At 40.3% G+C, this 26347-nt stretch overlaps 1 protein-coding gene across 2 annotated transcripts in view; it reads right to left on the bottom strand.

Annotated features, from left to right (window-relative positions):
- Nucleotides 1–20770: 20770 nt before the first annotated feature.
- LOC101479206 (GDNF family receptor alpha-2) overlaps nucleotides 20771–26347 on the bottom strand; it is a 76257-nt gene continuing 70680 nt past the window's right edge. The window contains exons 8-9 of one of the 2 annotated variants that reach the window (XM_004544351.3): nucleotides 22911–22940; nucleotides 20771–21950 (exon numbers count right to left, since the gene is read on the bottom strand). In XM_004544351.3, coding sequence (XP_004544408.1) covers nucleotides 21825–21950; nucleotides 22911–22940 — 156 coding nt within the window. In that variant the 3' untranslated portion in view covers nucleotides 20771–21824. The remainder of the gene's footprint in view (nucleotides 21951–22910; nucleotides 22941–26347) is intronic. The other variant, XM_004544352.3, reaches the window with a different exon arrangement.

The raw sequence follows: 26347 nt of genomic DNA, 5'->3' as shown, positions 1-26347 counted from the left end.
ATTCCTTCAGAAACTTCTCTCTCTCTCTCTCTCTCTCTCTCTCTCTCTCTCCCCTCCCCTCTCTGTATCCTTCTTGCCTCTCCCCTGAACTCCCTCCCACTCTCTCCTTCAATCTTAACATTTGCCACTCTGTCTCACCCCCTTCCAGCTTTGATATATATTTTATTGTTTTTTCAAAGCCTTTTGGACCGTTCAATAAAAAATGTTATTTTTCTTAGCATTATTAGTTATGTTAGATAAATATTACTTATATATATACTTATATATATCTGTATTTGTCCACTATTTCTTTGGGATTTATGCTTGTTCTTGTTCCCTGCAAACATCGCTCCACCTGTCTCTTCCTACTTTTCTTCTTTACTCTCACTGTCTTTTTGCTCTTTCACTGGCAATAACTTACTGCCTCTGTATCCATACAGACCGTAAATCATCCATCGCCACACCTCTAAGGCACACTCAGTTTTCGAAAGCGGTCAAAATACCTCAGTGCTTGAAAGTGTACAGTGTCAAAAATGAATCCCATAGTGTTCTTTTCTTGTGAGACCATGTGTGACAGTGTAATTACTTGAACCTGTACAGCCCATATGTGTGCATGTGTGCACCAGCAGGTAAGTTAGTGAGTGGCTGTGGGGCGGATGACTCATACTGTTACCCACCTTGCTGCGTTGCTGTAGATTTAACCCGCTTCACTGCATCAGCCGATTTTGTCTTCTATCACGTACACAAAGGAAGCTCTGATTTGGTTTATTTATGTTACAGATGAGTTGAATAAATCACCAGGATGGCAGGTTATAACCCCACAGCGTAGTCTTGGCAGAATACCCATTTGATGTGCCTCAGCTCCCGTTTCGTCTTTCTGTGTCCGTCATGTTTCTCTGTTCCTGTCTGCATATCTTTCTTCTTGGTGTTTGTTTCACCTTATCTTTCTCTTTCTTTCTTTACAGTCTAAACTCATTTGTTATTCTTAATCTTCAGCCCCAGAAACCTCAAAGACTGCTGCATCACAATTAGAAGTATCTAAACTTCTCTGTCGTTCAGGATTAATGCAGTAAAATAAAGTTTGAACTCCTTTGTTGGCTGTGAATAAAAAGTTCTATAAGTGCTCATTGCCATCTGGGCATATTTGGTGGAGATACAAAGACTTCTGTCGGTGTTGCTGATGTGCCAGATTTTTTTGAACTGACACTGCGCTTTAGAGTCTGGGCGATGATATGTAATCAGCAGCCAGGAGCACAGTCAGAGATACATCTTTATACTCAATGGGTGGCAAAATAGGCATGCCTATATTTAATAGTGTGTTTGGGGCAATTGTTAAAAGCCTGTAATTTTAGTCGTGACCAATCTCGTTTCAGTGCTTCACAGCATCATTTCCCCCTTTGTATTGTTTGTTGCCTGTTGCTCCTGCTAAACATACCCAGGTTGCTGTGTATGTGCGTGTGATGATGACAAATCTGCTGCTATGATAAAATTCAGTCTGTTTTTGTATGTGTGTCCAAAGATGTAAAATGAGGAGCGGTGCTGTTAAAAATATTTATTATTTGTGTACCTCAGCACTCATGCGTGTTTGTGTCTAGCGTGCGTATAAGGCTCTTTGTGTATTTACACTCACTGTCATATTAATCTTCTAGTGAGTCTCTAAAGATTGCGTTATACAGGAAAACTATTAAAAGATCTTTTGTGTTTTCAGCTAAAAGTGAAAGAAGCAGCGTGATTACTCATGTGAGTTTTATGTTTTCTGGACTTTGACAAGCAGCTCGGGCTGTCAGGTTGTGAATGGGCTGCAGGAACTGATTGGATTTTTATGTCAAATTTACTCTTCTAGAACGCGCCTCCTTTTCTTGGCCTGGCCCTATCTTCCTGCTTATCTTCACTCACCCCCACAGACACAAATAAGCGCATGGATGAAGATCAATACCTTGCTGAATTTAAAGACCCTGCATAATGTTGTTGACCCAGCTGGCACAAGCAAGTGACCCTAATCAGTGGCCAGAGGAAGGACACAGCTAAGTGAAAAAACATAGATGGCCATACAGAAGTTGCACCTATGCTTCCGTACATAAAACCATCCTTGTGCATGTTCGTGTAACCCCACACTAGCATTTGAGATTTGGGTTAGGGTGCAAAAACAAGGACACAGAAACACACACACAGCTGAGCTTAAAATCCAATTTCTTATGTAAGTGTGCTCGGTGCTTGCCACATACTTTTGGCAGACTGGTGGATGTAGGCAGCTGAATGTGTATCCAGCGTGAATCCGTATGGAGATAAAATAGTCGTAGTCAAGTCATGATCCTCTTGTACTCTGAACAAACATGTACAGTAGCTGCGTGATGCGTAAGTATTGTTGTAAAGCTACTGTGAAGATTAGCTTTCCAAAATAATCTCTGATGTTGCCTTTTGCTGAAACATTAGTCTTAAATTTAAGTTGATCAAATAAATAAAGGTGCAGAATTAGGTCAGGTCCCTTTTATTTATACTTTACAGCTTCTATGGAACTATGTTCTATCAGGAATCACTTTTCTGGTGAAATACTTAAGATATCATTTCCTTCACTAAAATCAGTGTTCACCGTGAGAGGTCGTCATAATAGTAATCGACAGTAATAAATGAAACCCAAACCTCTTCGTCACAGGAAACTGCCCCTCTTTTGGGTTGTAAACAGGTAGCAGTAACATTGACGCTCCAGTTTAATTACTGCGAACTACTCCCCAGTGCTCCTTCTGTCTCTCTAATAGCATTTCCTCTGCTGTCTAAAATAGTTTGTGGCTATCACACTAGGCCCTCCATCATTTAAACTGTCTATTTGGGAAACATTCAACCCTCCAGAACTTGAATCACTCAGACCTGTGAAAAAAAATTTGGCATGCATTCGTCTGAGTTAGGTGCCTCTGCACTAACAAGCTCAATGGCCTTCGGTAATCCTCAGGCCTTGGTCTTTTCTCCTTTCTGAAGTGCTTTTCTCTCTCTTTTTTATCTCCTGTCAAGGCTGACAGCTCCACTGTGCATCAGCATGTTCACTTGGGGCCGAGCCGAAGGGCAGATAGAGATAATATTGACAGAAGTCGTAGTCCGACAAAGATAAATGATGTCACCAAGAAAGAAAGGAGTGGAGAGAAAATTGGACAAGAAATGTAAGAATTGAAGAAAGAAAGTGATGGAATTTGAGCAAGAAAAGGAGGTAAAGAGGCCAAGGTGAGGTCTGAGTGCACAAAAGTAGGGCTTGAGCTAAGGCTTTATTGATTCTGTTGGCTTTGTCTGTCACCACCCAGGGGACACACTTGGCCTATGATGTATGGCTGCTTCATTCTCTGCTGCTGCAGCAGCAAGGGACACAAGTCAGGGACCTTGTTTTACGCTACTGGTACAGCAGAGCCAGGGCAGCCCGCCGAGCCATGTACATCACAACTCCGCTGAGAGGTGGCGCGACCCAAAGAAACAAAAGAGACTTCCACCTGCTCGTTGACCTGAAGGAACATGGCTTCCAGCTAAACTTCATTAATCTCCCACTCCCGCTGTCCGGCAAAAAATACACGAACGAGTCGTCGATAAATAAAACCCATACAGATATTTTTGTATTTCTCTCTGGTGTGAAAAAAAAAGAAACGTACAACTTCACCCATTTCAAGAGATGAAGTCAGAGTAAGTGCGCATACATACACACACAGATGGCCGCACATCAAAGCATCGATAGCTGTCTCTCTCTGCGCGAAGGCAATTTGCTCTGCCCAAGATCTTGCGCACCGGTAGCATATAAATAAGCTTGGCACCATGTGGCCGGAGAGCACAGTAACAGCCCGTCAGGTTAGATGAGGACAATAAAATTGTCTAGTTGCACACCCAATGAGTGGCACATTTTGAGAAAGTAGTACACAGAGATACTGATGTTGTCACTCAGACACTCACGCAGGCAAATACTGGGGTTATTAGTATTGATTTAATGTGCCTTGCTTAACTCCGCTAAGCCACGATTTGATGAGACTTTAATTAATCAACATACTCTCTCTGTTGAAGGTGTCGGGCACCGAGCCGGGGCATTGTCTTCACAGACAAAAAGGGATTAACTAACTTCAGATAAAAGTTTGGGTCGAAAACACGCACAGATCTCCTCATCAGTATACATCTCGAGCTTTCAGAAATGTGCACACGAGAGAGGTTAACGGTAGGACAGGAACGCCTCTGGCGCTCAGTGAATCTTTCTTTGGAGCTTCCAGTTGCTATTTCACACTCATTTTACCTTTCAAACTACATTTGCACATAATCCAATTAAGTCGCGGGGTTAGTAAAAGAACTGTTGCTGATGATTTAAGTTTTTGATGTATGGGCACAGAGAGTTCCACGGTGCCTCTTCCCGTATGCGGTGCAGATGGATCACCGCTGAAGTCACCATCCTCCACTTGTTTTGCCCTGCAGGTGTTATGTGCATAGTATAAATTTCACAAATAAAGCCATCCATCTCTCCCTCTGGTTAACACTTCAGACGCTAACAACAGTTAACTGCTTTGAGAAGTCTTAAGCATCCACTAATAGGGATTATATGGAGTGTAACTGGGCTATAAATTGCAGAGAGGTGCACAGTCAAATAGCGTGAACAGAATAGAAGAATACACCAAACAGTTTGCCTCTCTAAAACCCGTTTGTCTCTCAGAGAACAATTAGGTGATGCCGGGTCGAGGAGACAGTTTTATTTAGTTTATTATTTTGATAGTGCTGACATTCAATTGAGACACACTCGATGAGTGTTTCACATCAATCATGAAAATAGAGGTCTGCAAGCCAGCAGTTATTACTTTGCAAAGAGACCAAGCTCGTGAAAAATGGCCCCACATTTCAATAATATTCAAGCAGCTGTGAATCCTGGCACAGCGCTAAACAAATGCGTTAATACACCAATTAAAACAGGGGCCCGGCTGCACTAATGCACCTCTAAAAATTGTGCTGCAGTCATAATACCTGCTTGGGATTCTAGTCTTTTTTTTTTTTTTTTTTTTGCCACAAGCAGCTCATGAGCCCCGGTACCTTAAAATAAACCCACTTTCACATAACCCATTTCCCACAGCCATTTTACCCCTCCTGATCTTTCCTGATCACTTTATCCTTTTTAACATAGCTAAAAGTCACCAAGGTGTGATGACAGCAAGAGGCTGAAATGCAAAAATAAAAAATAAAAAAGCTTCTTAAAGAGAAGAAAAAAAAAGTTGGAACCAGTGCAAGTCCCCAGCCTTGGTGTTACTGTATGCAGAGAAGTTGCTTATCAGTTTCACAAGGGGGCAATGTTGCCATTCACTTCATGAATCCAGGTCTTCTCAAGAATTAGTTTTCATTTTCCTTTTCGATGATATCATGCACGAAACAAAATTATGTTATTCCTCATGAGCAGGAGGGAAGTATTAACAACAGTTTCCCAGTTTCTCTTCTAGGTTAAAATTAGCGGAGTGCTGATACAGGGGGCAGTCCCTCCATTGTGCCCGCAGCACACTGGGTCCCTGTTAATTTCCCAGCTCAGTGGCGAGGCAGTCATTATCTGAGGATGGGCATCTACAATGGATAATTATTCTGGGAAAAGGATTTCAAACTGTGGAGAAAATACTGCTTTCAACACAGGGGCCTGAATGCTCAAAATCACTGGCTAGCATTTAGTCACTGTCATTACGTCTTTCTACCCCCCCCAACTGAAGCCCAGTAGTGATTTGGACCAACCCCTGAAAAAATAATCCCCCCCCCTATATAATTCTATATTTATTGCTGTTTTATATCTCATTTCCAAATGAGCTTGCTGGCTGGAGAGACCAGATAATAGAGTGTGTAATTTGAGGCAGAACAGGAGAGTGGACACAAACAGAAATGCGAGCAAACCAGCGAACACAGGTGCATACACATAAAACATACACGCAAATACACTGTGAAGGCTGTGACGTGTTTTACTTACTGTTGAGCCGACATCAGTAATTACTTTCTTTTGTTTCAAAGGTAGCTTTTTCGTGGTGGTGGTGGTGGTGGTGGGTGGGTTGTTTTAAATTGTCTCTCTCTTTTATTTAAATCCATACCAAACGCTTCCCAAAGAGTCCATTTATCTTTATTCATACACTGACTTAAAAAAATGATGAATAGGTTGGCTGTCCAACTGTGATAACAATCCCCTTCTACTGCCAATCATTTTAACAAGTTAAAAGATAAATTTCTTGACATAACGTCATGTCAGTCTTATCTCTACCTTTTTATGTGCAGATCAATACTGTGGTCAATTTCTTCCCATTTGAAGCGACTTCATTACAGCAGTTCTAGGCAAAGCTAAAAGTTTAGACAGACCCCGTACTTGGTCTGTAACGCTGACCCTCCCTGAGTTTAATTTCTTCATATGCATTACAAAATTGCACAAAAACTAATTCTTTTTGCCGTGTACCTCATATCACGTGGAGGAATGAAATCCTTTAATTGATGCCCAGCAGTTCTGCGCACTAAACTCAAATAAACCCAATCATACAAGACTAAAAGAACATTATTAATGACTTGGAGCAACTTCACTCATAAACTCCCAGATACAAATACTACACAGCGTTCTCCTTCCCCTGTTGCAGTCAAGATTGACCACCCAGCAGGCAAGTGGGGAAAGAAGGAAAATTTTGAAAAATGCATTATATCCTAATAAGGTTAGCCTTGTAAGCAGATAAAGGTTAAATAGAATAAGAGGAATTCTCCCTGGATCTGGAGTAAACGGATGACAACAGTGTGCTCTGATTTGTTTCTGGAGTACTGGTTCTGTTCAGTATAATTGGCCATGCGGTCTGCAGAACACAGGTGATTTGCAGATAAGTGGGTCTGCATGGGGCCTGGTTCAAGCCAATGCTCAGCCACTAACGTCAGCAGTCGCTTTCTTTCTTGTTTCAACTCATTAGACCTGAGTGCTGCACAGGGAGTGAGGTGGGAACCGTCGACCCCTTTAGCACAGCGGTAGAAATCTACATGTATAATTTCTATTAATTAAAAGAAAAATACAGTCATACTTTAAAAGAAAGTTACTGTTTTTCTTAATATCGTAGCCTGTAGGTGTGGGTGTTGTGAGGGTGAGATGTGAGACGAGACAGCGACCGAGAATAAGCATCATAATAAATCTTTGGCTCTGTCTAAAAAGCTAAACCTAGACACTGTCGCTTGAATACACCAGGTAGATGCTTGGATTTTTCACGCTCTCACCTCCTTGCAGTGTCAGTCCCTTTCTCAGAGATGTATCATTATTCATGTGTCAGTGGATTACATGTCCCAGTTGGCTGAAGATTAAAGCAAAGGTATGCAAAAAGGACAATTTCAGCCAACATCTTTTTGCGTTCTTATTATGCTTCAGTCAGTTATACCCTTACCTTTGCTGTGCTTTATATTAAAATGTACCAGCACTTCTAAAGGCTGTTTAGTCACTTAAATGAATCACTTAGATCAGAAGGCCAACAGTGAGTATGGAAGGTTTTTAAATGTCGTGGCCTTGGATGATGTCGGCTGCATTATACGAGCTGTGAAAGTGCTCGGATGTTAGAAGGAATCTTGCCGTCATCTAACCAGAAATCTCCCTTAGAGATCATAGCACAAGATAACCACTACAGTTCTTCTGTTGACAGGAAGCATTTGGAAGCACCATTTCTATGAGAATAAATCATCAGCTGTGCATTTGTCCATTATTGTCTTATTGTCTTTCCCATTAACTGTAAGCATCTCTTTCAGTGTACTTGACCTCCTCAATGAATCGCCCCTCCTCTTACTTTTCCCATGAAATGTTTAGCCTCTTCCTCTCTGTCCAGCTCTGTGATGCTGCATATTCCCTTTCTATCTTAAAGAGTCTCCAGTGGTGCCTTTGTAAAAGTCATCATGCCAATGATCTATGCCACTTCTATATCTTTCCTTTCATTTTGAAAAACTGCAAGCAATTAGCCTGACTTTGATCAATAGTTAAATATTATTTCTACAGAAAAGAAATGACAGCTTGCCCCTTCTGGTAGGGTGCAGAGGGGAGTGACTAAGTTCCTGGGAAAGCAGATTAGATTATCTTCAGACTAGCGGCTTCCCACTGTTTCTAGTCTTTGTGCTAAGATGAAATTTAGTTGCAATTTACCAACTGACATTTTCTTTTTGAGAATTCAAACTAGTGGCTAGATAATACTAGATGGCATGTGTTGGTTTGTGAACCTTTAAAGTGATGACAGACTGAGTTTTATTTTAGCCACAGACCAGAACCATGCTACACATTTTCTCCCACATCTCAGTCCCATTTTGCTAAGCTAAAATGTTAAACTGTGTCTTTAACAATTACAATTCATTTTTAAAAATGTTGTTATGTAATGTTTTATTTTTAATGTTATTGCTGGTTAACAGCATTGCCTCACAGCGTGCCCTGGGTTTAAATCCAAGCTGGGGCTTTTCTGTGTGGAATTTGCATGTTCTAGCCATGCGCTCCAGGTACTCCGGCTTCCTCCTGACTTTGCATGGGATTAGGATAACTGGAGACTATAAATTGGCTGTAGATGTGAATGTGAGCGCGACCAGTCGTCAGGGTCTCTGTGTTAGCCCTGTAACAGACTGGCGAACTGTCCAGGGTGTGCCCTGTCTCTTGCCCTAAGACAGTTGGGATGGGCTCCATTCACCTCCTCCCAAGAACCCTGACTTGGATAAGAGAAACAAAATCAGTGGGTGGATGGTTTTTTTTTATTTGAAATTAAAGGCACAATTGAAGCCAAGCTGTTTTAGCTCTATATTCAGAATTTCGGTTGTAGCTGCAATGTGTTGACTTCTTTACGTAACTGGGCCATATCAGAATTCACCAAGAAACTGCTGCACTGGGAGAAAGGGAGTCAAGAAAACTGACTTGATGGGGAAAAAAAGGAAGAAAAAAAACACACACAACCACCCCACCCACTCAGACATATAACCACACCACACACATCCACCGTCTCATCACTATTGCAAGGACATCACCTCCTCCCCCACCATACCTTTTATTTTTCCTCTGCTTCTCTCACTATTTCTCAGTGTCCACATCTCTTCCTTCATCTTTTCTCCGCACCCCCCCTTCTCTCTTATATTCTCCCGTGTTCCATCTCCATCGCGGGCCAGCCTGATGTGGTGTTGTAAGAGGAGCTGTTTTGACCTGACAATGGGTTTGTTCAGCACGTCCATCCACTGCTGCTGGAGGCCCTGTGGGGTCCTCTGCGGTCGGGGCTTGTTGCTCATGTAGTGCAGTTCTCCAGCCAATGCACTCACTCAGAATACAAACCTGGAACTCACCTCTGAAGAAGGAAGACAGGGACAGGGGTAACAGCTGTGGATCAACACTGCTTCTCTTTCCCTCCATTTGCATCGGCCTGCTTCATTTTTTCTCTCTCACACAACCCCCTTTCTCTGTCCACCTCTCTCTATGCCTCGATGCATACGTACAGTACACAGACTCGAGTAGTACAACAGCCCTGGGCGAAAACCTAACATACAAGCTTCAGCTCAGCCTTGTTTGAGGCTGCACACACACACACACACACACACACACACACACACACACACACACACACACACACACACACACACACACACACACACACACACACTCGCAATATCAAACCGAGATTCCCAGAGCTGTTCTCTGCAGTTGCATTGAGCTCTGTATAACGTTCACCTTTACTCTGACTTTGCTTCCACTTAATAAATCTCTGTCCACACATTCACTGTAGCTTTTGATCAGAAGTGATCTCCCTTATGCATTTTGTTATCTGGATTATAAATCAGACATTAAGACGTTTCAGATTTTAGAATCCTTTCTACTTTCTCCCATTTATTCAAATTGAATTATCAGATGATGAAAACATAATTGGTTGAGTGTCTAATCTGATAGCTTCTAATTCTTGCATTATCCATCTGATTTTCATCAATACCACTGACATGCAGTTGGGTCATTTAGTCATGATGACCAATCTCTTTCATAATATCTACTTCAATCCCTCAGGTGCCCACAGTAGTATCCCCCCTTGCTGTGGTTGTGCAACACAGTAAATATTTATTATTGATTAAGATTATTTGCAGTTGGTAATGATAGAACTGTTAACACCAAGAAATAAATAAGACCACCGCCACATTTGCAGCAGGTTTGCTGGAGCAGCGAAATACACGGTTTTACAGTAATTGATGAAGCACCAGTGTACAGTATTTCATATGCTGAGCAATTTTCTAATTGGCCGAGGGGTAGCAGGTTGTTGTGCAGCCCTGCAGCATCATCACTGAGGGGAAACGTTTGCTCATCAGGGAGAAAGAAAAAAGGGAAGAATGCAGTGAATTATGACTCTGTTTAAGATGTAGAATGAACAGAGTTTTTCAATGTTTAATGATAAAAAACTGAATGGCTGTATGCTCTGTATTCTTTGCTTTGCAGCAGAGATGTTTTCCTTTCATTTTCCTGCTGAAGAATGTGCAGTTTAAATATGAAAGAGTGGTCCCAAGTTTGGAAGACATTTGGGTGAGGTTATGCAGTGTGTGCACATGCACAGCTCCTATATGTTCGCCTCAGTGCTAAGGTATGCATTGAATATTTTTACATAATGCTTTTTCTTTTTGCAATAGCATCCTCTGTCAGATGTTTGTATGAAGTTATTGTCAACTGGAACCAAAACACATGAAAATCACATAGAAAATAAAAAATGTATTCATAATAGAGTTGTTGACTAGCAATATCTTTTCCAGTAAGCATTTAGCAAAAGCTATAATCATGTTGTTTTTTATTTTTTTTGTAACAAAAACAAAACCTTTTTTTTTTTTTATCAGCAAAAATGTATCTTGGTGGGTCATCCTCTTTAAATTCAAATTCAGTAGTGAGGAAAAACCAGATCTTTTTTTTAAAGCTCCTGCAATCCAAAAATCCACCCATTCCATTTTAAATCACCACAGACAGCAGGAATAATGAATCTCTCACTATGTGTGCATCATAAACATGTAAACACATTGGACTGGGAGGTGCAAGAGTAATGAGGAGCACCCTAAACAGTCTGTCATCATCTATGCCTTTTGAGTGGGTCCTTTACCCAGGCTCCTGCAAAGTATATTGGTAGCATTATAGCATAGCGCTTCTTAATTTATCAATAAAAGAACCAATGTGTCACTCCAGCAAACACACAGCCAGCTCTTGCATTCAAGATAACCAGACCTGTCATGTGAATTTTATACTCTGTCTCCTCGCTCTGTTTGTGCAGTCCCTCTTTCTCGCTTTCTTGCCTTTCATTTTTTCCCCCTTCCTTTGGAAATTCAGATGAAAGCTCATCCCGACGCCACAACGGCTTTTCACGGGCACGAGTCCACCGTAATATTCTGATTTCGTTATAGTTTATTACAGATGAATTATTCCCAATAAGCTATTTTAATATGGTGCACCTCTGTTGCACCTATTCCTGTTCTCTCCCCATAATACCACTAGCAGGACTCGTGCCATCCACCATATGTTGTTGGATGCTACCTGTAGCAGGTGTTGATACAAACTCTTCTTCTACAGTAGTTTCCACCCCTGCTCCTCCGCAGCCCCCTCTGTCTCTGTTTCTTCTTTGCAGAAATATTACAAAATTTAACCTCTGATCCAATTGCCAGCATTCTTCTGAGAATGACAAACAGTATTAAAATACATTAAAACGCAGAGTTGACAGACAAATCCAAGGAGGGCAAACAACAGCTAACAGTGGTGAAAGGCAATATAATCCCTATGTGCTGAACTCCAAACAACACTCTGTACTGTGTGTGTCTGTGTATGTGCCCCATGCAGGATGGCTGTGGCTGTGCAATAAAGACCAGACTACAGCTGTGAGAGAGAGGAAGAGAGAGAGAGACAGAGATCCCGTCACCAAATCCAATAAGATGAGTAGAATTTCATAACAGATGTTCAGCTTGGATATGACGGCTCCATCAATAACCACCCCACATGTGAGAGGCAGAGGGGTGAGCATGACGCAGTCAAAGTCACACAGCCATGGCAGAATCTATATCGGATTGTTTCACAGTTCCACTGGCTCGAGTCCTCTCCCCGCTTCGTTCTCGCCAGCGCTTCTTTGTTCTTGCTGATGCCTCTCTTTCATTCCCGCTGCCTCTCTTCCTTTCACCTTCACTTATTTTTTTTTGTATGTGTGTATGTGTCTTGACAATAGAAATGTCCAGTCTTTCTTCAATGGAGCACGGAATTACATCTCAAGTGGTCTGGTTCAATACTGCTGTCCACTCTTGTCGCAGAGCAAGTAAGATGTTAGCTAAAAAAAATGTTGCCTTAGTTTTGATTTCCATTACAGTCTCTCTCTGTGTCTTAGACTTTCACTCCTTTCAACTGAAATTATGTTCATTTGACAAGCATCTTGTGAGAAGTTTAATTACTAAGGTTGGAGTGTGGGAACTTTCCACGAAAATGCAGGTGTGTTACATTTAAACAATTCTGACTGAAATGTATCAACAGATCTGGAGTCTGTAGTGACAATCTTCGATTTGCACATGAGAAGCAATCAAGAAGAAATCTCTGACCTTCAAAGATAGCAGTTCCTTAAGTGACCACTTGAAGCGGCTCCAATGGTAAATCATTCCTCACAGATCCAATGTTGCAATAACAAATGTTTTTACCGAAAAATAGAAGTTTCAGTATTTAAAGCTATTTTCCTTTTGCATGATGAATGTGTGTGTGTGTGTGCGTGTCTGCATAGTGAGAGGGAATGGGTGTGTGTGTACCAAGGCTTAAATTTAGCATTATTAAGAGTTTGTTTGCTTCCAGTGACAGATGGGCACTGTTTAATCCTTTTTCAGAGTTTGGTTGTATCTAAAAGACATTCAAATGATTTTTTAGTATTTTCAGCATCCCATTTCTTGTTCTGTGAGTTGCAGATCAAACTTCATTCATATCATCGCTTCCAGGCTTTCACTAGGAGTATGAGCTGATGACCCCTGCCATCTCTAACCCCATGTAAACATATAGGAAAAATTTATTTAAGAAAAAGTGTCTTTTGTGTTAACCAGCAATGATTAGCTGAGTAGATACAAGGAAGAGAGCACCCATAAATGTGGAACAGGCTACTCCTGAGACTAGGAGTGGAGGCTTTGTCTGTAAAAAGGTTCAAGGAAAGTTTCTGATGCGCCAGATAAAGAACGTTCAGAGGAAGGATCACAGTCTCCAGGAGCGATTGGCCAGTCCACCAAAAGGTTCAAACAGACATATAACCAACCATTCACACTCACATCCACAATTTAGAATTATGCATTTTCCTAACATACATTTCGTTGCACTGTTGGAGGAAACCTGGAGAAAAATGTGAGACTCTGTAGAACATAGAAAGGCATGAGGCCCAAGGCCATGGGAAGGAAGGCTGCTGTGGGAGCAGCACCACCCCGAAGACTCGTAAAGAACCTGCGTGACCCTTAAATCATGGAAAATAAATAAATAACAAGGTATTGCTGAGAATTGGATACTTGAGTCCAGTTGTGTGCCTGGCCATAGCATCGTCACCACACTTGCAAACATTCATGCAACTCCACAAAAAATGCAAGTCAATTTTGAATTTCTTAATGAATCCTTGAAAAATAGCAAAACCCAGCAGATTGTATGGCTAACAAGACAGCAGAAGGATAACTGCTTTTAAGCTAACTGGGTACTAATGGCATGATAAAAAGTTTAAAAACAGTATAAGCAGTTCAGTTCATTCTTCCACTGAACAGACGTCATGTATTACCATTAGCTTGTTACTAATTGTTAGTTGATGAGTCTTTTGCTTTGCCTGTGAATATATATTTGACCATCAAGATATTTTCTACAAGTGGTTTTCATAACAGTCTGAACTGTGTTTTGTGGAAACTGGCATGGTTATTGTCAGATGATCATTGGTTTTGCCAAGGATTAACAGTGTACGTCTGCTAGACGAGAAGGTTTGAATCTAAAACCTTCTTGAAACTCTTTAAACCATTTTATTATTATTTGTTAATGATAAAAAAAAATCTGAAGGATTTCAGCTTTTCTTCTTTTAAAGCAAACTTCATTTTGTGATAGGGAATTCACAGGCCTTCTGGACTGCTAACATGGCTATGACAGCGCTTTGACCTTCAAACACTTCACAAACTGAAGAGATACTAAATGTCATTATGTTGTCATTTCATCGTTATTGACCTCCAACACATTTTATTAGATTTGATGTGAATATTTCTTTGAATTTATTCACTTTTTAGACTGGTTGTGTAATGTAAAAAAAAGTTAGATCACAGAATTCCATTGTTCATATTAATATTTATATATAAATTGTGTATAAATTATATTTAATAACATATAATGTTATTTACTATGCCCCTCTAATAGACTGGTTGCTGTAATGTCGCATGGTCAGATGAGTTCTTATTTCTACTCTGACATCCAGAAGGTAGAGCCAAGAGTAGTGCAGTCTGATGGCAGTGGTATAACAATGATGAGCATGTTTTCTTGTCACGCTTTAGTACCATTTAGTCACCACACTCCCTGCCTGAGTAATGTTACTAGCCATGTCCATCCCTTTATGAGCACTGTGTACCCATCTGCTGGGTATCAGGATAATGCGCCATGTCCCGAAGTTTAAATCATCTCAAAGTGGTTTCTTGAACATGACGGTGAGTTCACTGTACTCAGATGGCCTCTAGAGTCACCAAATCTCAATCCAGTAGAGCAGGATGTGAGATTTTCATCATAGATATGCAGCAACTGTGTGATGCTGTCGTGTCAATATGGACCACAATCTCCGAGGAATGTTTCCAGCAATTTGTTTAATCCATGCCACGAAGAATTAAGACAGCTCTAAAGGTAAAAAGGGTCCAATGTGGTGCTAGCAAGATATAATTACTGCAGGTGGTGGGATATAAAAACTGCCTGATGATTGGCAAGGCTTGCTTCTAGATGGACTTTGGAAATTGAGTTATTTCTGTTATTGTTTTCACATCCATCATTTGAAGTTTCCCTTTCCTGTTTTACCTAAGTTGAAAAGTCTTCTTCACAGTGGGTGAGCACTGTGGCGCGTCACACTGGTGCTGCATCTGTTTCTCTCTAACCACTTTAATGCTTTACAACGATCATTAATGTTGTACTGTGCTATTTGATCAGCCATAATGGACTTATCACATTATAGTAAAATATTAACACCTTCAGTAGAACAAATGAAATCACAAAGCAAAATAATTTGGCTTCCTGCTTATGACAAAAACATCTTTTTCCCCTTCTTTTTTTCTGTTCTTTTGTCTTTTTGCTGGCATTAAAGTGATATTTAATCTTACAAGAATATACTGTATACCACACACATCAATGAGAGCACCCCATTACACTGAATTTATTTGTCTGCTGCTCTTTCTTTTCTCATTTTCTCGCTGTGATTTATGTTATTATAGTCACAGTACAATACAGTGCTAGGAATACATGCTGGGGCCGGGATTTTTCTGCTCAGGCATCAAAAGAACTAGCGTTCTCAGCTTGTATCGCGTTGGTTTTGAGAGTCATTAGTGCATGCCAAACATATTTATCAAAAATCAGCACAAGCAGCGTGCGTAGCAAACTTCATAAACAGGGGTTTATATCAAACATCCAGTTCTGTCAAGTGTGAAAGTGATATATTTTAAGAACAGCTCTATCTATTATCAAAATATTTTACTGGCACATCTTTTTTTCTCTCCCAGCTGTCAGCAGGAAACCAGTCCTCTGCAATGATGACATAACCCACATTAACAACTTCTTACTAACGTTTACATCAGAGCCTGTGGTAATTTTGGAACAAAGAATGTAAGACGCACTGTGAACTCCATAGGAGCAGGTGTCATACATATTTCTCAGAGAAAACTCACCGGATCCTTTGCTCACACAGGGCATTAAAGGGCTAAATTTCATCAGCTACAAACTGCTGAAGAGAAGAGAAGAGAAGAGAAGAGAAGAGAAGAGAAGAGAAGAGAAGAGAAGAGAAGAGAAGAGAAGGAGGGCCCTCACAAAAACAGGTGGGTGAGCGCAGAAAGGGATGATGGGACAGCAATGGGAGCCATCTCTGATTGGAGAATTCCTAGCCTCGGTAAACCTTTCTTCTCTCTCTGCCATGTGCAGAGTGTTGATAAGAGACATCATCCCAGTGACTCATTAATCAACTGTGAAATGTACAGCTACCTGCCGCTTTCTTATTCCCGTGCCCCCAAAACCTCTCCACTACCTGCCTCCTCTGCTTCTCCTCTTCCAGTCTTCTGTGGAAAGAAGAAACAAGCTGGACTCCACAAGGATCCCCTATAGGAAAAAAAAGAGAATATTGCTCTTCTAGCAAATTTCCTGCTTCAAGATTTTTCCCGTTCCCTGTCATAACCGCATGCACAAAGCCCTGTTTACACGTGTATTTGAACACAGAGACAAGCGTTACCACACATTCAGTGTTTAAACACAGGAATGCAAGGATACGAGAGAAAAGAAGCACTTTAAAGTTAGTTTAAAGAGCACTTCGTTCTACCCTATCACAGCAGCTTAAATTACGCACATCCAGAAGATAACTCTATCATTTGCCTTTACATCCAGCATCCAGTCCCAGCTGCCACAGTTCACTTTCCCCCCTACAAAAGCACTTTATTCTGCCTCTTTTCAAACTGTCCCACTGCTGCACTTCTACGCCGGTAATATCTCCGAAAATTGTGCAGTGTGATTTGTAGACCTCTTTCTTATACATTCTCTTAAGCTGTGTAAGAACTGCTGATCAGCTGTCTTTTTCACCCCAAACTCAGACCCTCTACAAGGAGGGGGTGAATATAAAGGGAGGGGAGATTTGAATTTTTATGACTATATTTGCATTTTTGACATGTCAAAACCTTTAATTTATCTGCCTGTTTTGATTGCCTATATGGGACGCTGACAGTATAATCACTCACAGTGCCTCATCAATTTTTCTGAAAAGTAAGCAACAAACTGACCAAATGCACACTTGATTAATAGACTGGGTGGGATGGACAATATTGTTCTTGGGACAGCTACCCAAAAGGGAAGTGTGGAGAGATTTAAGCTGTAAATCTTTTGATTGTGAACATTCTAAAATAAACGCAGCAGGGCAGAAGTTTACATGCAAATTGCATTAATGAAACAGGATATACTCCGAACAGGTAAATGCTTTCATTTACTTCTGCGGCATCCTGCAGAGACGTGAAGAGCTTTGTTTCCTTCTGCACAGGGAAGAAAAAACTGAAAGAAAAAAATGTAAGTTGTCACATTGGTGGAACATGAAATGCCACTCAGTGATTTCTATAACGCCTAAACATTGCTATCATCCAAGTACAAACTGTTTGCATTTTACCTTCTTCAAGTATGAATCCTGCCTTAGACTCCACTGAGCTCTGAATTATTCAGGAGCAAAGCGAAACAGGGGTAAGTGGCTGCAAAAGGAGGAACCAAGTGTCAAACTAGACCCACACGCCTCGTCACAAAGACCTCGAATGCTGCATGCTATATTTAGAGATAATTCAATCTGAAAAAGTAAGCATATAAAAATAATAAGGTTATCTTGATATAAAAAGGACTCAGGTTTGTTGAGGAGAGCACTGGGTTGTGTCCATGAGTGGGTCTGGACTAAAATATATTATGCCTATATTGTATTATGGACTACTGAGGCTGTTCTTGCTGGAGAATTGGCAGCTCCGCTTCATCTTTGATGGATTTTACCCTCCAAAATTGTGTAATATTGATGTAGGATGAGAAACTCTTGTAATGTTTTTAGAATCTCGCAAACTGAGCCTGATATTTTCACTTGATTTTGCAGATATGTTTTAAATAGATGATCAGATAGATTTGTTTAGACCTAACTACTTTGTCCACATGGCAGCATACAGTTAGGTTCCTAATCTCATGGGTAAAGGTGCAACGTTTGTAGTTTTTTTTTTCTGTGCACCACCACAGCGGATTTTAAATCACACATTAAATATGCAATTGAAGTGCAGACTTACAGCTTTAATTCAAGGGTTTTAAAACAAATTTTGTTTAGCAATAAATGCCTCTAAAAAATGGAGCTTGAGTTTATACTCAATAACTAGACTATTGACTGACAAGTAGTTTCAGGGCCATGTGTAGATAGTTTGCTTATTATTTCATGAGAGGTGAAGCAGGCAGAATATCTGAAGTTGAGTGTTGAATTTGTATTTTGTAGTTTTTCACTGTAATTTTAAATTTTAAAGAGAGATGTCAGTGTAAGTGAGGGATCTATCAGAGTGATAGCGAAAACTTTAAGAGTGGCCAAATCAAGAATCTGGTTCATCCTGCAAAAGAAGGAATGCACGGACCAGCTCAGCAACACCAAAATGACCACAGAAGACCACAGAAGTCAATAACTGCAGAGTTATTACTTGGTAAAGAATAACAGCTTCGCAACATTTTACTAAGTCAAGAACACTCTTGAGTAGGTATGTGCATCATTATCAAGGTGTACAATCATGAGTGTAAATACAGAGCGTTTACAACAGGGGGCAAAGCACTGGTTACACACAAGACTTTGCTAGAAAACATCTAAAGGTTCTGCACTTTTTTGCAAAAAATCCCCCAAAACTTTTTAGACAAATGACATAAAGATAAACTTGTACCAGAAGTGAAAAAGAGAAAGAAGAGAAACAGCTTATGATCCAAAGCACACCCGATCATCTGTCAAACATGGCAAGTTGTGCCACTTGCCATTGTAGTGGTGGTATGGCCTGGGCATGTATGGCTACCAGTGGATCCCTGACACTAGTATAGACTGATGAGAGAAGCAGCAGGGTGAATTGTGATTTATACAGAGCTATAGTCTCTACTCAGATTCAGCCAAATGCTCCAAAACCGATCAGGCAGCACTTAACGGTGTAAATAGACAATGCCCCAAAACACACCACAAAAACAACCCAACAATTTCTGAAGTCAAAGCAACGGGATAATATTTAATGGCTAAGTCAGTCCCCTGATCTCAGTCCAGTAAAGCATCCAGTTATTAAATGCAAATACTGAATGCAGAAAGAACCACAAACAAGCAGCAACTGAAGGTTGAAGGAAAGTGAGGAAACACCATGGGTTCTACACTGCAGGCAGTAACTTGAAAAGGATTCTCATCCAAGTATTAAAAACAGCAAAATAATAAAACACACTATTAAAATTATTTTAATTAATTTTGAGCCTCTTGAAATGGGGGACTATTTGTAAAATAGCTGGAATTCCTGAATAGTTAATGTGATTTTTTTGTTAAAACCCTTGAATTAAAGAGTCTGTGCTTCAATCACATCTTGATTGTTTGATTTAAAATCCTCTTTGGTGGAGGCAAAACTACAAACATTGTGTCTTTGTCCAACAATTTAGAGACCTTGAAAGTTTTTCAACGCAGTCTGAAAACACTGACAGAAGTACATTACAATTCGAAAGGACTGCAACATTCATTATGTGATATCAGGAAAAAAAAAAGAGAAATTGTTCACATGCACGAGTTCATAGACTTACTTTTAAAAATACATGCGTTTTTCTTTGTTTAATATTGAAAGTGTGTGATTATTGTGCGATTATTTGCTACAGGTTAAAAATCCTTACAATTCACTTGTATATATTTATATCTATATATAATGGATATCTATATATCTACAGCCAAAAACATGGTGGTTGCTTTATGAAAATGTGTTGAATGTGGAAGGCAAAGACAAATATTGTGCTGAGATTTTTGCCATTTTGCAGCAGTAATCTGCAATAAACTCACCAGTTTAGGAAATGACTGTAATTTCTGCCAGACCGAACCAGCCCGTGGTGGTGAAAGCACACTGAGCTGAGTTTCATGCAACATTCATGATCCGGGCAGATAGTAAACCTTTTCTAAACCCTGCCTGCTAACACAAAGCTGTTTGGTTCTATAGCAGGCATTAATGTGTCACAACACTACACTTGATGTGCTGTTTGAAAATAAAAACTTGTTTTTGGTGAAACTACTGGTAACATTCATTCAGAGCAGTGGAAAATTATGAAAGCATGAACACACAAAAAATGTCTCTCATCTGCAAAGATGCCAGCGCAAGTCTTGATTTTTTTTTTGTTCTTTCAGCATCTGTCAGAGCGTGTGTTTCAAAAACAAACACAATGCACGGATGGGCAAAACGATATTCTTATGGGTGTAACATCATGCATTCGGCCTCATCTTGTTTGCAAATGTGCTCTTTTATAGCTACGTCCAAAAGATTGTGGCTAAGTTGATTGCTGATTTGCCCAAGTTACACAGAATGACTTTCATGTCCTTTTAACAGTGGACACCAAGCAGCTGAAGACATCAGCTCCTCTTCTGAAGAGTCAAAACAAATTTGCTTGTGTGGAACAATTTCCCATTAAAAGGAAGCCATTTAAAGGACAGGCTGACATTTTCACATGTCTGTTAATAATACTAATAATAATCATCAATAATAAGAGGCAGTCACACACACTCAAATGGGCCCAATCTGTTAGTGAGAGGCTGTTATCACTCTTCTCCGCTCCTCTGGACAAAAACTAAATGAAGAAAAAGTTCAGAGACTCTTAAAATTGGAAACAAAAGAGCTGGAAGGTCCCAAAAACGCTTACCAGAACTGCAAGGTGATTTTACTCTCCAATTACAATATGCATCATAACCTCTGCTGTCTGACGGGGCAAAATGAACCCCCACACGGGCAATTCAAAATGCTCCTCACAAGCTACTTTTCTCCTGCTTGTAAACCCATTCACACATTGTAATGAGTTTGTACACACATAGACAGACACACACAGTAAACAAATATTACAATATTCACACACACATTATGGCTTTTTCAAGCAGTTGGAGCTCGTTTAATTTTATCCCTGTATACATTCTTTGTGATCAAACCTTAATAGACAAATATAAATGCAGATAATGAAATCCTTCCTTCAGTACCAGTACAGAGCCACCTGTGCATACAATAATGTCCTTTAAAGGTACTAGATATCATTAGGCTGAATGAAAGAAAAAGTGTTGTTTATATACATAGAGACAGAAATATACACGTGTGCGGGTGGACATATGGCGAACACCCACAATTATCAACAACATCTTAAATGACCATAAGACCATTAACTGTTTAATACGGCCGCCTTTAGCTCTTTTCGCTGCCTGCTTAAAAGGTACACTGTAGCACCCAAATGAAAGCTCGGTACTGTAGATTGATTATGGTCACAGATACTATACCAACACTTAGAACATTGAGTAGGCTTTACAATTTAGAGTTTACACTAGATTTGAAGAAACAGAACGTAATCATCCCCCATCCATGCCTCTAAATGTGCAATCTGTTCATCCAAGAGAAGATTAAGTCCAAGACCCAAAGCAAATAAAAACGATTCCTTCTTTTTTTCCCATCTCACTATATGACATTTACTTCAAGCTCACTCCTTTTCTCTTTGCAACAATTTCTTTTCTGCCAATCCTGCCTTGCCTTCTTTTAATTGTGTTGTTCATTCCCCCCCTCTCGCCCTCCTTTGGTGAGAAAAGTGCAGAAGTCTTTGACATGAGCAGCTTCAGTCCTCTGGGTTTTTTTTGTGACTCAGTCAGAGAGCGGCCTTCATGGCCTCTCATACCAAGGGTCTTTTGTAAAGCCATGTGCTCCATCACAGTTGCGGTCTGCCCGAATGATACGATAAATGAACAACAAATTCACAGTTATAAAATTTCAGTCATTTCCACCTCTCTCGGCCTTTTGTTTTTCTCTTTCGTAAATGCCATCCATGTCAACTGTCCAGAGAATCAGCCTTCTTAATATCAGTCTCAGGAATAACACCTTCTGCATTTGGGATCAGCTTGTGGGTGGATGACCTCTTTTTTCTCCTCCTGGCGCTTCTATAAGGCATGCTGGGCCAGGACCAGAGCCAAAGCCAGGCTGGGAAGCAGAGCCCAGACACTGGCATAGAGACAAGAAGAGTGATCCTCTCCCAGGTCCATGACACCACCTCTTGGTTGGTGATACTGGGCAGATAGAGAGGGACACACAGAGGGAGAGAGAGATCCGCAAAAGGTTAGACATGACTCACAATTCATGCTGCTTTCCTGTTCTGGCATTTGATAAGAGAGAGGTCAGACAGGACAGGAGGGAAATGAGAGAGGACAGGGTCACTGCTAAAGAGAAGAAGAGAAAACATCATTCAGAAAGTCAAAGCAAGAAATGACATTCGCAGTACATCCACTTTGGCATGAACATTAAGTGTTTGATCCACCAAACGTTTTGATATGTGAAGTATATTTCAAGCCCGTGCTGCTTAGTATGCTCCTTGCTTCTTAAACAAGTTGGCAACAAAGGAAAGCTTCTTGTGTGCACTTTTTCTTTTTTTTTCTCAAAAACTCTTTTAGGCTGTGCCAGCAAGTCTCTAAACAGTTTTTAAAGCTATCATTACAGACTTTATTTACAAGAAAAACATGCCACGAAGCCAAACACACACTACAGAAGCCAGCGGCGGCTATGGATTTCTTTTCAATATTTCATGAGGCAAATCTTACAGCAAGTAGAGGCCCAAGAAAACAAGACCCCTTGTTTGAGTGTGCACAATCAAAACGCTACAGTGTTTATTCTTATGCACAAGAGAGAATAAACTTGTGAAGTTTATTTTCCCACACTGTTCACATTATGGCGGAGACGAGTGGGAATCAGCACAGATATTAAATTCTGTGGCCTCCAGAGTTCCACCGTTATACCCGCGCTACAATGGGTTTTATTATATGCCGTTCCATAAAATTGTTAGCATTTTGAATACTTTTTCAATTTTCTCGGATTTCTGTAACACAAAGCATAACCATTTGCCTTCAAGTTAAAGCAGTCCTGCTCAATTTGCAAAGGTACCATTTTCAGTCCTGCACAGCAATACAGAGGCACATCATAAGGAACATGAAACATTTTCTCCTCCTCTTTCCCCTCCTCCACCTTCCCCTCACCTCATCTTCACCATGTATTCGCCCATTTCGCTGTGCACAGGAAAAAAAAAAAGAAAAGAAAAAGATTTACTATGATGTTATCTACCAGCACTTCGTCTTCCACCAGAACGAGGCAACACATAAATGAGAAAATAAACAATGAAACAAGAAAATTGTTGAGTTATTTTAACAAGACAGCCATATTTTTGCTTCTGTGAAGAACGATGCAAGAGGGAGAACGAGGGAGACAAAGGGGGTGTTTCCAGTAGCCGCAGTTATCACAGTACCTGTGTTTGTGAATTTGCACTTTACAAAGAAATGATTGAAATGACAGTTGCCAAAAAAAGAGGGGTGCACGCGCGGAGGAGCAGCACTGGGTAGCCTGACAATGCACCAAACACATCCGCGACTAAAAGCCAATTAATTAGCAAGGGCAGTGATGTGTGGCAGCAGCCTGTTGACATGAGTCCAGATCTCTAGCTGCAGCCAATATCCACACATACACTCAGGCTTGTGATAAGCTGCACACACATGAACAAAGGGATAAAGCACAAACACATGCATATACATGACAGAATACAGACAATGTCGAAATGTCCTTATTTGTTTACAGGCAGAGAGAGCGAGAGAAACAAAAGCATTTATTTAAACTGTTAAAAATGCACGTGACTTGTCATTTAAGTGGTAAACACACATCTAGACAGCACTTGTTTTCATTCACTGTCAAATTTGCAGCGAAACTGCAACTACTTATTGAGTAACCCTGAGTTATGTAGCCTTTTTCCACCAGTCAGTTCCATTCAATTGAGCTGAAAATCAACAGTGACAGGGTTACATGAGAGCACAGACAACACTAGCCTTCCGCTGCCTGCGAGCTCAGAGTGTGTGTTTGGGTGTGTGTAATGTGGGCGTGGAGACTGATCACTTGCACGAGTTGCTTTTAATAAAATTTAACATTTCAAAGAAACACATTGCAAAAACTGTAGAATCAGTAGGCACTTCCTGAACACAAGTTTGGTAAATGTGAAGGTAATTGGTTTGAAATGGCATCGCATAGTAACATTGAGTCATTTGAAAGAAGGCACAAGGTGTGGGGAAAAAGGCAAGCTGTACAAAAATCTGCTAATGAGGCTATGTTGTCAACGTACACTCACCAGCCACTTCATTAGTTACACCTTGCCAGTTCCACAATGTCTTCAGAGCTGTTTTAATTCTTCATGGCACAAATTCAACAAGGTGTTGGAAAGATTCCTCAGAGATTCTGGTCCACATTGACTTGATAGCATCAAGCAGTTGCTGCACATGCATGATGTGAATCTCCTGTTCCACCACATCCCAACACAACCATCAGAAGAAGGATACAATGTGGCCATACAGGGATGGACATGGTCAGTAACTAAGGCGAAGTAAGCTGTGGCATTTAAACAATGCTCAATTTGTGTTAAAGAGCTGGAAAAATGCCCAGAAAGCATCCCTCACTGCATTATACCACCAACAGCCTGAACTATTGAAACAAGGCAGATCCATGTTTTCATATTGTTCATGACAAACTCTGACCCTACCATCTGAATGTCCATACTCATAACATTTCAGAACAACTCACAACATCTTTCCAATCTTTTCCAATTTTGGTGAAACTGTGTGAATGTGGTGCGCTTTGGCCTCAGTTTCCTGTTAACTGACAACAGTGGCAACTGGATTGGTGTTTTGCGGCTGTAGCCCACCAGCTTTCAAGCTTTGACGTGTATTCGGAGAAGGTCGTCTGCATAAACTGGCTGTAACGAGTGGTTATCTGAGTTGCTGTTGCCTTCCTATCAGCCTGAGGCAGTATGGCCATTCTCCTCTGACCTTCTCCATCAACAAGGCATTTTCATCAAAGGCAACGACTGCTCACTGTATATTTTCTCTTTTTTAGACCATTCTCTGTAAATCCTAGAGATGGTTGTTTGGGGAAAATGCCAGTAAAATCTCTGTAGAGTCTCAGAAAGTACTCATCTGGCACCAAAAACGAAGCCATGTTCAACGCCACCTTTCTTCCTCATTCTTATGCTTGGTTTGAAGTTCTTGAACATGCTTAAATGTATTTAGTTGTCGCCATGTGACTAGTTGATAGAACATATTCCTTAACAAGCATTTGAACAAGTGTACCTAATGAAGTGGCCAGTGATGGTCATGGTGAATTATCTGTTGCTTTTATATAATGGTCACCACTTAAAGATCCCTGACTGATTGTTTATTGAATAAGGTTTCAAAAACCATCCAATCTATGATAAATGTCATTCCCACTGAACATTTTCCCCTTGATTTGGGTTCAAAGCCCTCTAAAATCACAGTGAACTTGTTTGATGTCTAAATCAAACTTACCTGATGTTGCAACAGAATTTTAACCACTACATGTTCAAATAACTGACTATATATATATCTTATCTTTCTTAAAGTCATATCCTTTTACACAGTAATAGATTTAAATAAAAATGCATATTTACTTACAGCAGAGAGCAATAATATAATATCTCCTGCTGAGATTGGAACCGAGTCCTTGGCATCAAATGAGGGTTTATCCTTTTGAGATACACGAATATTTTGGAAATTCAGATTTCTGTACACCCGCACTGAGATTCCAGGTGTCCGTACACATAGACTTGTGTGATTTAACATATATTATTGTTGTTTGTGTCATATATAAATGACTTAAAGTATTAAACTGCTTTATGCAGAGTGGTCTATTTTTAGCCAAATCCTTTGAGTTCATATTAGAGCTACTACATAGAAGCAAAAAGATAGTACCCACTTTGACTGTTATCAGCCCTTTGAATGGCCAGTTATAATTTGCAATCTGTCCCATAGATATGACTAGTAGACACCCTCCTGGTACCTGCCTGTAGCCAAGATGGTACAAGATAGTAATCACAATAAACAGAAAGTAATCCAGATCAAGTGATGCTTTTCGCAGTTGTGGGAATAAGTACATGTTAAATCTGCAGTTGATCAGGGATGCACCAGTTCAACTTTTTCATTTGCAGTACTGATATAAGATAATCTTGTGTAAGGCAACGTCGGGCTGAATTTAAACATTACTTTCCAAACTTCATAAAGCACAATATGGCTAATAAATATTTGCAAGCTTATTCACTGAAATTGTGTTTATTAGTGAAATAATTTAATCAGCACCAGCATAACGCAAATGAACGGTGATTCTTTTTCCATTTGTTTAATTTCACCTTAGTATACTGCACTTTGCTGCCTTTGTCTTCTCCCAGTTTTACATGTGTGCATCTCCTCACGCACAGAGTGGAGCCGAGGACAACCTGGTATGTTAAAGCAGGTCCAATAAATAATGAACATAACAAGTGTGAGACTGAGAGCGAGAGAAGCTGACAAGGAAAACTCATCTGAGCTTTTCACCCATCATCAATCCACAAACTCCTGCAAAGAAAATTTGATGTAGCGGACATGAA

Source organism: Maylandia zebra, linkage group LG12, assembly GCF_041146795.1.
Source record: "Maylandia zebra isolate NMK-2024a linkage group LG12, Mzebra_GT3a, whole genome shotgun sequence".
NCBI classification, from domain to species: Eukaryota; Metazoa; Chordata; class Actinopteri; order Cichliformes; family Cichlidae; genus Maylandia; species Maylandia zebra.
Note: the sequence above shows the minus strand (reverse complement) of the source record. Positions and strands in the feature narration are given on the sequence as shown.